The 14,378-nt window shown below is 36.6% G+C and overlaps 1 protein-coding gene and 1 long non-coding RNA gene across 2 annotated transcripts; both read right to left on the bottom strand.

Moving 5' to 3' along the window:
* Window positions 1-637: 637 nt before the first annotated feature.
* On the bottom strand, window positions 638-4,777 carry LOC145689557 (uncharacterized). Its single transcript, XM_081763735.1, has one exon. It carries the CDS (start codon window positions 4,775-4,777, stop codon window positions 638-640), a length of 4,140 nt encoding a protein of 1,379 aa, XP_081619861.1.
* A 2,386-nt stretch (window positions 4,778-7,163) lies between these two features.
* LOC145689007 (uncharacterized) lies at window positions 7,164-10,932 on the bottom strand. Its single transcript, XR_014132059.1, has 2 exons — window positions 10,724-10,932; window positions 7,164-7,293 (listed from the first exon to the last, which is right to left on the bottom strand). It is a non-coding gene; the product is annotated as an uncharacterized LOC145689007 (long non-coding RNA).
* Between the last annotated feature and the right edge of the window lie 3,446 nt (window positions 10,933-14,378).

Raw genomic sequence — 14,378 nt, 5'->3', positions numbered from 1 at the left:
TTTTTTGATTCTGAATCCAATTGAAGAATGTTTTATTAAATTGTGATTAGCCGTTAAGGAGATAATTGTAAATGAGTATTGTGGTCGATGCGGATACCATTATCATGAGTAGACCCTATCTTATCTGGTTTTAAGTTACCATTTCACACTTGAGCGCGCAGAGGAACTGCCCCTATGGCCCTGCGTGTGCCCCTTATTCATTCCGTAGAATACGGCGAGAGGTGGTTCCTTTTTTCTTTTTCGCTTTTTTATCGAAGTGCTCTCTGATAGACGATGTTTTTTGTCTTTTTATCAGGAGCATACACAAATAAATTGTCAGGACAACCCACTCTGGAAAGGGCCACGTATAACTGTCCATGACTGAAGCAAGGAGATGCCAATTGAATTCCAGTAACCTTTAACGTTTGTCCTTGAGATTTGTTAATCGTCATCGCAAACGCAAGTCTGATTGGAAACTGTAAACGTCTGAATGGTATAGTGCTGTCTGTTGGTATCAAAGGAATTCTTGGTATAAAAACTCGCTCTCCTTTAAATTTTCCGCTAACTATAGATGCCTCAAGAAGTAGACTCATGCAATTTTCTATCCTAAGTCGCGTTCCATTGCACAGTATAGGTGGCTGCAAATTGCGAAGCAGCATTACAATGGCACCTGAGGAGGCATGCCTGATGGTTCAAGTGAATTCAAAAACTCAATAGGATAATTTACTGCTTCCGTCTCTTCAACAACTTGATCAACAGAAAGAAATGTCTTTCCATCTCCTGGTATCTCGCTTAGAATCACCCTATTAAGTTCTTCAACTTCAGTATTCTTGGCTGCTAAAATTGCTCTTTCACAGAGCCATTCGTTCTCAGCCAGATGTTCTTGAATTGACGGAAAAACCTTCTCTTTCAACTGTTCAACAGTAGAAACAAATTGGCACAGTCGATCAGGAATTTGTACGATTGAATCTTCTGCTGTTTCTAATCGCCCTTCTCCTACTTCCAATAAATCTTTTGCAAACTGCTCAGACTGCTCACTTCCAGTCAAAAAAGCTCTCATATTCTGAGTTAGTTTAATCGTTTCTACTTGTGGCCAGAGAACAGAAGATTTCAGACATGCCTGCAATTCATCTGCCGGTGTACCTTTTCTGACTACAGGCAAAATTTGACGAAAATCACCGGAAAGTAAAACAGTTATTCCACCCATAAGCTTGTTTGTTTCTCTTATATCTCTTAGAACTTTGTCTAAGGCTTCTAATGACTTTCTGTGTGACATTGTACATTCGTCCCAAATAATCAATTCAGCCTGGCTTAAAAGCATAGCATGTGGTGATCCCTTTCTGATGTTACACGTTGGTGTCCCAATATCCATATTCAAAGGCAATTTGAATGCTGAATGTACAGTCCGACCACCTTCTAAAAGAGTAGCTGCAATTCCGGAAGATGCTACTGCCAAAGCAATTTTTTTCTCACTTCTAACCTTGGCCAACATCGTATTGATGACAAACGTTTTGCCAGTTCCACCAGGTGCATCAAAGAAGAAAATATGGCCGCGTTTGCTTGACATACTCTGAAGGACTCGATCGTACGCAATCTTCTGTTCTGTTAAAAATTTTGACTCATTCGCTCGTACTAATATTTGAAGAGAGTTGACATCGTAGTCTAATTCTCGCAATATTTCATGAGGCAGTGTAGATATTTGGCATCTAATAGGTGTTATCATAGCAAAATCACCTAACCGCTTGCCTGTCATTGTAAGAACAATTTCCTCTAGAGCAATCAAGGAACTGTTATAGTGACGATCAGTGAATTCGATAATGCTGTCAGGGTTCTGTTGCTGTTCCACACGCAAGAAATCCTCAGCCATGGAACATTTATGATTGTCCCACAACTGCTTGGGATCAGACGGTTGACAGACTGTTATAATGATTGCAAACAGAACTCTTATCTTATTTGGATTACGGCATGCTGCAGCTTCTGCGAGAGCAAGATTCCACTGGTTATCATCATCAAGTAATCCTCTTGAGCGACATGCTTCTCTATAAGTTGCATGAATAGTGCCATCATGTCTTCTCAAATCATCGAAAGATGTTGGCCCTCTTACATGATGAAGGAGTAAACGTAGGTAAAAACATTCTTGCTGGTTAGGATGAACAGTGTAAACACGACCTAAAGCATTGGAGCGTTTAATTCCTGGATATTCTAACACAACATTTCCATTTTTTCGTCTTTGAAACAATTTTCTAGTAGGATTCCAAGTGTAATATTGTGCCACCTCACAGTATAAAATTGTCTTTGCAAAGTGATCTGTCTGACACAGTTTGAAGAAAGCAGTTAAAGTGGTATCTCGTGGATTCTCAACAACGTTTCTGTAGTTTCTTTCTGTCACTGTTACTCTCTGACCATCTTCCAGGTGAACTGCTAAATGTAGAACAGTTGGAAATCGTTCATGGATTGAGAAACCAAAAATTCTCCATACTGCTTCGTTACTGCTAATATATCGTCCTGTTTGATAACGATGCACTTCATCTAAGATATTGTCAGGCTCGTTTGGCTGGACAGTGAGTGCAGCTTGGTCACTCCCTTTGTTCACATACTTGCAGATGTATTTAATCGATTTTACCGATTGGCAAAACTCGACATTGATGTGTGCCTGATAAATCTTGCTCAGTAGAGGATTGTAGGGAACAATCCATCGATTATCTATCTGAAACTCCTGCTGTCCGTTACCCCTGATTTTCAACTTTGTAGTGTATCCACCATCAGCTTGGCTTCTTCTCCTGTAAAGTGGATATCCGTCATCACCAGTTTGTGTATCTTTCAACAAACTTCTTGGGTACCTCTTAGAACATTTGCCATTTATCATGCAAGGTGCACTGGGATTGATTATTCCACATGGTCCATGAATCATATTCTTGGTAATGACATCAAACAGAAGAGGGTCTTCAGCTCGATCAGGAAGTTCAGCAGATATTATCTTATCGATATCAGAAAGATGTATTTTGTCCTTTAACCACAGCAAGATGTGCGCATGTGGCAGGCCTCGTTTTTGCCATTCTATAGTGTACATCCAAGCTGATGATTCTCCGAAAACTTTACCTTTAGTTAACAAATCCATTAGATTGTCAACTTTCAGATGGAAGACTCTTGCGGTGATGTCGTGCCTGTCTGGTGCTGATTGGCCTGCGAGAAGGTTGTTTTTGATTTCAGGCCATGAAGGATTGCATGTAAAGGTAATAAAGAGTGAAGGACAACCATAGTTTCTAACATAAGTCATAGCATCCTGAGTATATTCATGCATGTGTCGAGGGCTGCGAGTGAAGGTTGAGGGCAAAATAACTTGCCTACCAATATGCTGAAAGTCTCGATCTGCGTTGACAGCATCACGAAGGTGAATATACTCCTCGGATCTCAGCTTTTTCTGGTTCAAACGTATGAATAGAAGTCGTTCACTCTCAATCTTAGCGTACATATCCACTACATACTGTTGAAAAAGACGACCATATCGAAGAATGTGATTATCTACCTCTCTAATCATTAAACGATAGGAGTAAAAGTCCATAGATGAAATTTTCTGATTGGTAGGATGACCAGTTAACGGGTCTACTTTCATAAAGTTGAAGTGATAACCATCTTCACCTCTTGGGAACATCAAAGGATATTGAAGGCTATCATAAGAACGATTAGTCTCAGCAATTCTCTTAATCTGGTGACATCTCTTCTCTATGATAATGTCTCTTGTTTCAAAGTCCTCTCCTACAATAACAATACCCACGTCATCTACTAATGGAGCGTTGTAACGTCTCTCATGTTCTCCTGCAGGTCTTTTATCAGCTCTTATTACTACCTTGTGAGTGTTGCTTTGTAACTTTTCCATGGCTGTTTTGAAAAAACGAATATAGCAGTTGCTTTCATGCAACATTCTCTGCAATTGTAGGGTGACGTCACTCGAAAGTCCCGGTATATTTTGCTGCCTCGCAGTAAGTTCTGCATGCTCGTCGCCAGTGAAATATATCTGTAAAAATTTACCTTGACCATCTGCTGGAAGTAATGAACCAAGAAGGTGGTAAATTTGTCCCTGCACTTTAAATCTTGGATTGAATCCATCATCTTGACTTGATGTTCCAGATGCACCGAAGGAAGTCATTTGAAAACCACAGTTGTATTTGCGAATGTTTTTAAGAAAGTGCTTGGACGATGGATGAGAGCCAGTAATTAGAGACTTCAAAGGTTCAGGCAAATCTGCGAAACTGTCTAGTCGTACTTTACCATTTCCGCAACACATCCCAGGTGTCTCACTTTTGAACTTACGTGCTTGGCAATATGTGCAAGCAGAATTCATCTCTCCGATGTTCAAAACAGCCGATGCATTGTAGTCGGCGTGTGGATCATAGAGGAAAGCAGCCATGTCAAAGTCTTTCCAATTGCGAAGCCTGTATTGTCGAAATCGGTCGCTGGGAGCGTGAACCGTATGAAAAACCTCAGTAACAACTGCTGTGTAAGGCGTAGGTGGAACACAATCGCCATCAGATGATACAACTGCATTAGAAGATCTAGCAGCAGTGACAGATGCAGTAGCATTACATGTAGTGGCAATGGCAGATGTACCAGTATCAACTCGACATCTTTTCCTCAATCTGTTTGAAGTAGCTTCAACCTCCAACTGGTCTCCACTTTGGCTCTGAATAGCTGCTGTAGTAGCTTCAATACCAATACCGTCTCGCATTTGTCGAGATGCTCGCATGTATGAAGCCTTTCTTGTTCTTCGCCCTAATCTACTGGTCTTACGTGCTGGCATATTGTAAAAGTGTCTGTAAAAATAAGCAAATCAATTAAAAAATTTTAAACAGAAGATTCAAGCTATTTTCCGCTGTATATCGCCTGTCATTTATGTTAACCCGCCGAGTGACACGGTCATGCGGGTTGCATATAAATACGTTTATTTTTACCTATGATGAACTAACAAAGGATTTGTACGTTATTGGACACTTGAATGGTCAATTATCTCAAGACACTGGTAATTAAAAATTAAAGTGATATGATAAAAACCATCTAGGGTCCAAATCCTAATAACCCCCCAAAAATAAAAGAAATTGGTTCAGCCGTATTAGCGTGATGAGGGAACAAAGGATTTGTGCGTTCTCTTTTATATATATAGAAGATACAACGCACAATTCGAATAATATTACCTAAAATTGCAACATATCTTTGTTTAGTCGTAAAACATCCATTGAGTCACAATGTCAAAGATAAAGGACACACAATTTGAAACACATATTACGGGATAACTATAACAGCTATTATCATCATTTAACACAAGTTTTCTTTCTAGACATTATGATTACTTAAAATCACAAGTAATGGGGCTGTAGAAATAACAAAAATAATAAATATTTATAATGCTTACCTCCATTACTCTTCGTGCTCTTATCCATCGTGTAAGTATGACGTCACTACACCATCAATGTTGCACAAGCGGGATATATTTTGACTACAAATGAACAATAAAGGCTCCAAGCACGAGTACTTGGATATCATAATAATCAGCCTCATAACAACGGTATAAAATTGATGTCCATCAAAGTGGACACGATGATCGCAAGGGTTAAGAATCAATTTGATAATTTGGTATGTTATCCAAACATGTCCACTGTCTATTGGATTTGGGCGTATTGGATTTGTGCGGCCATCTTGGAGCAGTTTCTCTGTTCAGACTGGTAACATTAATTTCTTTATTGCCCATGGGTCATTCACATCTTTACAATAAAGGGGAAAACTTCCTATACCACCGTTTCATTTTTATGTATGGAAATCTGAATACAGCTGTTGATGGAGACCATATTGATTTTAGGCAGCCATCTTGGAACAGCTGCACTTCCCAGACAGGCAACATCCATTTTTAACATCCCATAGACCATTCAACATCTTTACAAAAAAAGGCAAACCTTCATATTCATTACAATTCCATTCTTATGTAGGAAAATGTGAATGCAGCTGTTTGATGGAGGCCATCTTGGATTTGTACCGCCATCTTGGAACAGTTACTCTTCTCAGACTTGCAACAATCAACTTCCCATAGACCAGTCAGCATCTTTATAATGAAGAAAAACCTTCCTATATATCACCGTTTCATTTTTATGTAGGGAAATGTTAATGGAGGAGGCCATCTTGGATTTAGACAGCCATCTTGGAACAGCTGCTCTTCCCAGATGGGCAACATCTATTTTTCAACATCCCGTGGGTCACAACATTTTCACAAAGAAGAAAAACCTTATTTTCTATCACTAATTCATTGTTATGAAAGAAAATGTGAAACCGCGGCTGTTTGATGGAGGCCATCTTGGACTTAGGCAGCCATCTTGGAACTGCTGCTCTTCCCAGACGGGCAGCATGTACTTTTTAACTTCCCACAGACCATTCAACGTCTTTATAATAAAGGAAAACCTTCATATCTCTCACCGTTTCATTTTTATGTAGGGAAATGTGAATGCGTCTGTTTGATGGAAGCCATCTTGGATTTGGGCCGCCATCTTGGAAAAGCTGCTCTTCCCAGACGGGCAACATTCATTTTTATACTTCCCATGGGCCAAACAATCTTCACCCAAAGTTGCAAATCCTGCCCTCAACTGAGCCGAAAATCGACCCTGGCTGCCGGACTATATATGGTTCATCTGAAGATTTTACAGATTTCTGTTTACAAATGTGGAACAAAGTTTGCGTAGCCATATAAACGGTTAAAGATAAAAAAAAAATAAAAACCTCTACGTCACACATTTATCACGTTGCAATGAATTATGAATAATGAGTATGATGAAAGATTTTTCGAACCAAGCACAACGAATTTTTCAACAAATACGAGTCACTCTCTCTCTCTCTGCAAGTACGTGTTTTTCATATGCATATGGTATCACATGAATTCCAAAATAAAATAGTAGGCAGGAAACCACTCACAATGTAAATTAAAACATTAAAAAGCCGTTACGTGAGAAAATCTTAGAAATCCATTGTGGTTTAAGAATTTAGACACACAAACTATTACTAGTTAATTATTATTTAATATTTTCAATACTGATAATTACAATTATTTTCAATACAGAATACATATATTATGATTATTATTATCGTCAGTTTTCCCCAAACTCCAATTCATACATCTTTTGGGCGCTCATTTTAAACTTTGTCTTCTGTTGTGCATTCAATCTTCCCATGCTTTTTGCAACAGTCATGCAGAAATGTTCATCCTCCGTTAACTCCTTAGGAGTTCTTAATTCAGCAAGGAGTGCTTCTTCAAATTCGCTTTCAGACCTTTTCTTTCTGGAATGCAAAATAGTTACTCTCTCTTAGCATAAAAAATAAAATACCCAAATTTTATACACTAGTATCTCCTTCATATACTTAAAATAACATTCTCAATACGTTTAATTATTCACTACGGTAGCAAAAACTTGTTATAAATAAATTAAGGCTGTTGATGAACTCTTTAATTTCTGTTGTAAATAATTAAACTATATATTTCACCTTACATCTCAAATGTATGAAATGTAAGCTAAAACAATTGATAACACAACTGCTTAACGATGAAAGAATTGACCATTTGTTCCATTGGTGGACTAGAGAGCGGAATGAGATGCGACAAATCTTAATACATCCGCAGATTTCACTATATTTTTTTCATAATCATGGCATGATATCATTGGTTATATCGCATATTCTGGATAACTGTATATAAACAGGGATGCTGTATAGGATAAAAGTATTTCTTTATTGCCATGTCTTTCTTTGTGTATCTGATCACAATCTCTGATCTTGTTCAATTAATTTTCAATGTATTTTAATTTTTTTAATAAGTGCTCGTAGCAGGATTTTTTAAAAAGAATATTGGAAGAGGCATAAATCACATAGAGCTATTCAATGTGAAATGAACCAAATTTTCAAAAAAGAAAGAAAAAATAGAAACTCTTCGTTTCAGAATTTGCTGAAACTTAGTGTACATGTAGGGCCCTACGAGAGATACGAACTGTGGCAATATATGTGGTTACAGTGACATAATAATGAGTTCATGTATTTTAATTACGTATATTAGAAATAGTTACACTGAACATACTCCAATCTCAATTTCTAAATCACTACATTTGAGAAGAAATTACTTATTTTACATTACATCACACACCAAAGCTGTTATGGCGATTCTCAGTATTATAGAAACATCTCCTTGACAACTATTTACGTCACCATAGCAACATACAGAAATATATAGATCAATCCATAGATATTGATTACGTTATTTCTTTCTTCTTCTATTTAATGGCAAAATGTTCGAGCACTGCTGAACTCATTACGAACGAAATATATGGAATACAACGTTGTAGTTATACCACATTGGCACCCCAGGTCTTTCCTGACATGGTCACACGGATGTCACTGTAGACTACAGGCCCATTCTTAGCCCAAGTTTTGACATTTGGTACATTTATGACGGACATATGAACCTTGATAACCAATTTCAAGGAATTCAAATGGGCACTTCCTGAGATATATCTGATCCAAATTTTCCCCTGAAAATGATATTTGATTTTCAAATAAACATTCCTGACATATCTTGTAGCCTATTTTTTCCTCTTCAAGATTGTATATTATTCTTCTCTCTAGCTCATTATTTACGGGAGATACGACCAATTGAAGCTAACAAAATTCTACAAAAACCATCAAATTTGTCCCTTATTTACTACCCTGTACTCTAAAACTACATGGGGTACAATTTGGTGCATGATCATCTCTTGTGGGGACCTACATGTATACAAAGTTTTATTGAAATCTGATACCGCAAGGTTTTCAGCTTGATCGATTTCATGTAGAATGACCGACCGTATAATCATTACTCATAATAATGCATAATAAGAGAATGAGGTATGAACCATGATCCTAGGATAAATAGGGATGATGTATGTTGACTGAAAGTTTATAATTTACTTTTAAAGAAAGTCATAATTTAAAAAGGTTAAGAAACATTGTTTGGGATTGATATAGGTTAACGATTGGGGATTAATTCAAAATTCAACCCTAGTACTTTCACTTAAATGGCAAAATTAGCATTTAATACTAATTCTTAATGCTTTTTCTTCAGTTCGCGACTCGTAATTTACAAGGTGAAACATTTGATTTAAATAAAAAAATCGATTTAAATAAAAAATAACAAAAATTATTTTTTTAAATGATTTTTTTCCCACCCTACACCCAACCAAACCAAGATGTTTATGTCCTTCTTCAATTGTAGCCGGAAAGAAAGAAAGAAAAAAAAAAAAAAGAAAATTCAATTTTATACGAAGTTTGAAAATTGACTTTATGAAAATATTTCTAGATTTTATGCAAACCTAGATTAACTGAGCGAGATTGCAGTTTGTATCTGCTTACTGTATTTCACATGGAACCTCGGTCAAGTAATATGAATTCGTAGTAACGAAAGAGATCGATCTTATGTCCAATAAATAAGGCCATTATGTGTAGTTAAGCTGTAATCACTTACTTTCTCCATACGCGAAAATTCGATCTTATCTTACTTCTCCATATTTTAATTCACTGTTCGAATGGACTTTTCTACAACAAGGACGACACTAATGTGAACATAGCACATAAATATTCTAAGTAATTTTAGAATAAACAGAATACATTAATATATTAAGGAATTTTAAAATTAGCAGAATGCATAAGGAATTTTCCTTACGGGATCTTCCTCGAAACCGGGTGCCACGGTAGTAAAATGAGAGAATTCATGCTACTCACGACACTAATAAATCTGGTCACAAAACATGCAGTTCTTGCCTAAGATAATGTACATTGGTTCAACACTATCTTCCATGGTTCGCTGCTGAACTTACTTCTTCCCCTCTATTTTTAACACTTCATGCGCAAGATATGAAAGTTAGATACCATGTTGGTCATATAGTTTTCCATTTTCTTCTATTTCTAATACTGGTTAGAAGGATTGCGACCCCTCCTTTCACAGGATAATGAGTCTCATTTGAAAAGATAAAACATGGAATAAGTTTCTATAAATAGGAATACGAGACTTATTAGAATTATTAGACACGTAAGATGGACACCAACTTAGTATAATCGCTCTAATCAATTGAAATATCAGCGATGATTTTCTCTGTTTAGCGCTGTAGGTTTCTAATATTTCAGCAAGCCTCAGGTGGCAATGTGCATAAGCAATGAAAGAAGCATTAGGATTTATTTCAATAATGCTACAACTGATTGTCAAAATGTACCTATCCACCGATCTTAGGCTCTTAGAAAACAATTATATTTGGATCTGAAATACCTAAAGTAATCGGATTACAAGCGCGAGATCAAAGTTTGAAAAACACGCAAAGAAACTTGTGATATAAGTAAGCAGAAGAAATCTAGAGGGAGTCAATCACAGGGAAAAGGAATTGCCACCTAGCCGATACATACGTCTCTAATCATGAAATAAAATGAAATCTTTGAGTTTTACGTTCCACGGTTATGCCGGTTAGGCTAACAGAGACGGTGATGATGAGTAATGAATGAAATTGTGGAATTAAGAAAGTGGGAGGAAACGGGAGAACCCCGAGAAAACTCACGCACACGGTGTTTACATCTCTAATTATTTCTGTAGCTTGTAAGGTTAACGGGATAGAATTGTCTATAGGTAGAATATCCAGACAAAATTTAGCACATGGAAGTAAGAATTTATAATTTGTGATTTTCTTTTTAAACTCACCTCGTTTGGACATCCGTTCTTTGCCAGTGTTTAACTGACAGGTTACTAGCTGGTGATCTTGGGAACTACTACTGGAATTTTCAACAGTGGATTGTGAAAAACACTGCAGCCCCGTTCCATCAGAAGAGGAAGATGGATCTTCAACGTCCTGCACCGCATTACTGTCCAGCAAAATTTCATTAATTGGCGGAGTCATTCTAATCGTGGTGATAGTTCTAAGGAAGAAAAAAAATAGTATTAATGATATTGATATTTAACAACAAATATAACTTAATACTTGGTTAGAAATATTTTGAAAAAGCAAAACACGTGTACAAAGAAAGAACTAACAGACTGGTGCCAATATATATTACAGTGAAGAAAAATGTATTGTGAAAATAATATCATCCAGGAAAATATGTAGTCAGTGGAGCATAAATAATCTTAGGTGAAGAATGTTAACGTAAGTGAAGAATGTTAACATAACAATAGTTCCCATAAGTATGTTCTCAAAACCATTTCGTAAAATGAAGCCAGGATATTGGATAGTAAGCTGTAAACAGTTACTACTAAATCAAGATTATAAGCAGATTTCATACACAAAATACCTTTGGATTTAATATCATGCGATATGCTTCTTTATTCTAGCGGAAAGATTTTAAGTGCAACTAAAATCATCAATATTTAGACACTAGTAGTTATTGTACGAAAATAGTCATTAGGTGGTAGCACCTCAATATCGTAGTATTACACAAATATTTAAATTAAAGTCAGCGTAAACTGACGAATAAATAATTAAAATGTTCTGTACTTAATTACACTTTGAAGACTCCAGATTTTAGAAAAACCTAATTTTTTATTCGGAGAGCAAATACTTCTCCATATATTTTCGATGCTGTCTGAAACTTTTTCAATGCCTTGAACAGCGCTGCTAGGCTAGTAACATGTAGGTAGGTTCTGTCCTTTTATGAAAACCATTTTTCTGGTAGAAATTAGTAGTTCTAATCTGCACTCCCAACAATTGTTAAACGGTATTTTGGAAATAGTGAAGCGTACCCTTATTTTATAACATCTTTTTTTTTTTCAAAATGCCATGTTTAATAAAAGTTTCGGAAACACATTTGAACCTATTTCTCTCTTAAGAAAATGGCTGCCACGAAAGAAACGCGCTATACCTATAATTAGTAAGTCCAGTTGAAAGAACCAAGACAAACAAGATATATTGTGTATCAGAAGCTTACTATCGACCTACGTGTCTGTATTTCAATAAATGAAAATATCCGACTCAGTCATTTTGAGACTCAACATAATATCACCCACAGTGAGAATTGAATGCTGGGAAAAACCGTTTGATATTTACATTTTATAATAGCAGTACTGTTCCAAACTATAGTTTTTATTCAATATTTAATTAAACTCGTGAACAAAAATTATTAACTGAATTAATAGTAATATAAATCGGATTAGAATTTCGGCTTTTACATTTCATATTTCTGAATGAATTGTCTCAACAGTCCATTCGCCTCTCTGTGCGTGTCACTATACATATCAATACATAATTATTTTGCGTACAAGTACTTGATATGTCCGAACACACACACATACAGTAGAAATCCTTCGGAATCCACTGAATAATGGATTAATTTTAAAGAATCAGCTGAATAAGGTAACACACAAACTGAATTGAGTGTAAAATCAAAATATACTTACGACTGTGGTTGCAAATAGTCGTCTAAGAAACTCAAATAGTGGAACAATGCCCAAGGTTTCTTTTCATATGCTGACTTTTTGGCTTTTTCTTCTCCCTGCAATACCTATCTCTTACACTTTTCCATCTAATTTGGCACGTTTCCACTGTAAAGTAGATAAAAACTTAAATTAAAGTCAAACGAACATGTCAAATAACCACAAGTTCAGAGTATTGATACTTTGTTTATCTGAATAATATTCCTAACAAGTAAGGTATTTTAAACTTGGCAGTTTAAATTGTTCCTATACCATACCTTTACATTAATATAGAATCACTCATACGAAGAATTTCCATTCCATTAATTCAAAAATCGGATTAATTTTACATAAGTAATGAAAAGTATGATTCTAAACTTTCTCGTTCAATTTCTAAAAGTCAGAACGATTGAATAAAGTAACTGGTATTCAGAGCATTAATCCGCTTTTTCTGGACAATTTGAAACTAACGCCCCCCCCCCAAAAGGAAACATTTCTTAAATCAAATAGGTAAGGAGGTGATCAAGAATACTGGATCATAAAACCGCGACTCGACCATTCTTCATGGAGGGGGGGGGATTCCGAAGAGAAAATATATATTTTTTTAAAAAAAAGTTGACAAAATCACCAGAAATAAGCAGAAAGGACCAATCAAAATGGACTAATAGACAACCCACTCTTCGGAAAGGCACATCTACACCTCTACACATGCAGTCTAAATAGCTCACTTACCATAATCTTAGAGACGTAAAAATTTCACTCCTTTTCAATTACCTGTCCAGAATTTATGAATCTGCACCCTTCGTAGACTTGTATTTTCTACACTATTGACTGATTAATGGAATCACGGCAGTGTAACGTAATTTTGTCAAAGTGAGTCTATTGATAAAAAAAAAACTACTCACGACAAAGATAAATAAATTCAGGCCCCCCCAAAAATTAATAGCAGCAATAGCCATTAACATTATGCTAAAAAAAGCAAAGAATGAAAGCACAAACTTCGCTAAAAGGTAATAGTATACATGAGACCGCCCCTGTTTTCGGTGCTCCAGGATACTTCTTACCCTTGCATTACGTAAGAAAATGATGGTATTTCGTGTAAAAGTGGGAACAGAACACAGAGGAAACGCGGATCATGTTGTATTCACACTCCAATATAAAGTGTAAATACACCATGATCTGCGTTTCTTCTGTGTTCTATTACCACTTCTACACGAAAAACCATCAATTTTCTACGTAATGCAAGAGTAAGAAGTATCCATGTGCACAAGACATGCGATATGCGTTAAATTTCCCCCCCCCCCAGCACATACAGTCATATACAAAGTACAAGGGCAATAAAAAAAGAGAATAAAGAGCAAAAAGCATTAATTTTGACTCACCATCAAATAGTGGTGGGATATATTCGGGCTACTTCCAGTAGAAAGATGTGAAACCGCGTTTCTAGGGGATACTTTTTCCGAAAAAGAAAGGAGGCCAGATGTCCTATGAAATGGTGTTTGTTTGTTTCTATATCTAGGAATGCTGTCCTTCGCGTCTCGCTACAACCGCTCGATATTTTGCGTATGAGCGCCAGTAACGGGATCTACGAAATTCAGGGTATGATTCACAGTGAAGTGCTGAAATCCCACCTCAGCCAACCTATCTTATGACTTCCAGCAGTCGCTATGAATGGTTGTACCAGGTTTCACTCACTGCTGAAGAACGTTCAACAGCACTTCTGTCCTTCAGGACACACATGAATACATTCCCTGAACCAACCTCATAACCTCCAAAAACCCAGGTGCCATCGATCACACGACCGCAGTGATTTTTCCGTCTCCCGAACTTGGATTCATCTGTCTGAACTGTTATTCCTGGACCACCAAGTTTAGTAGAGTAATCCATAGCCCAGCAGACGCAAACCTCACGGCAGAAATTAAACCAATCGACACATGTTTTTCTGCAGATC

This window comes from Thermobia domestica, chromosome 7 (genome assembly GCF_964235325.1).
Source record: "Thermobia domestica chromosome 7, izTheDome1.hap1.1, whole genome shotgun sequence".
NCBI classification, from domain to species: domain Eukaryota; kingdom Metazoa; phylum Arthropoda; class Insecta; order Zygentoma; family Lepismatidae; genus Thermobia; species Thermobia domestica.
This window is presented reverse-complemented; position numbering and strand designations above follow the sequence as displayed.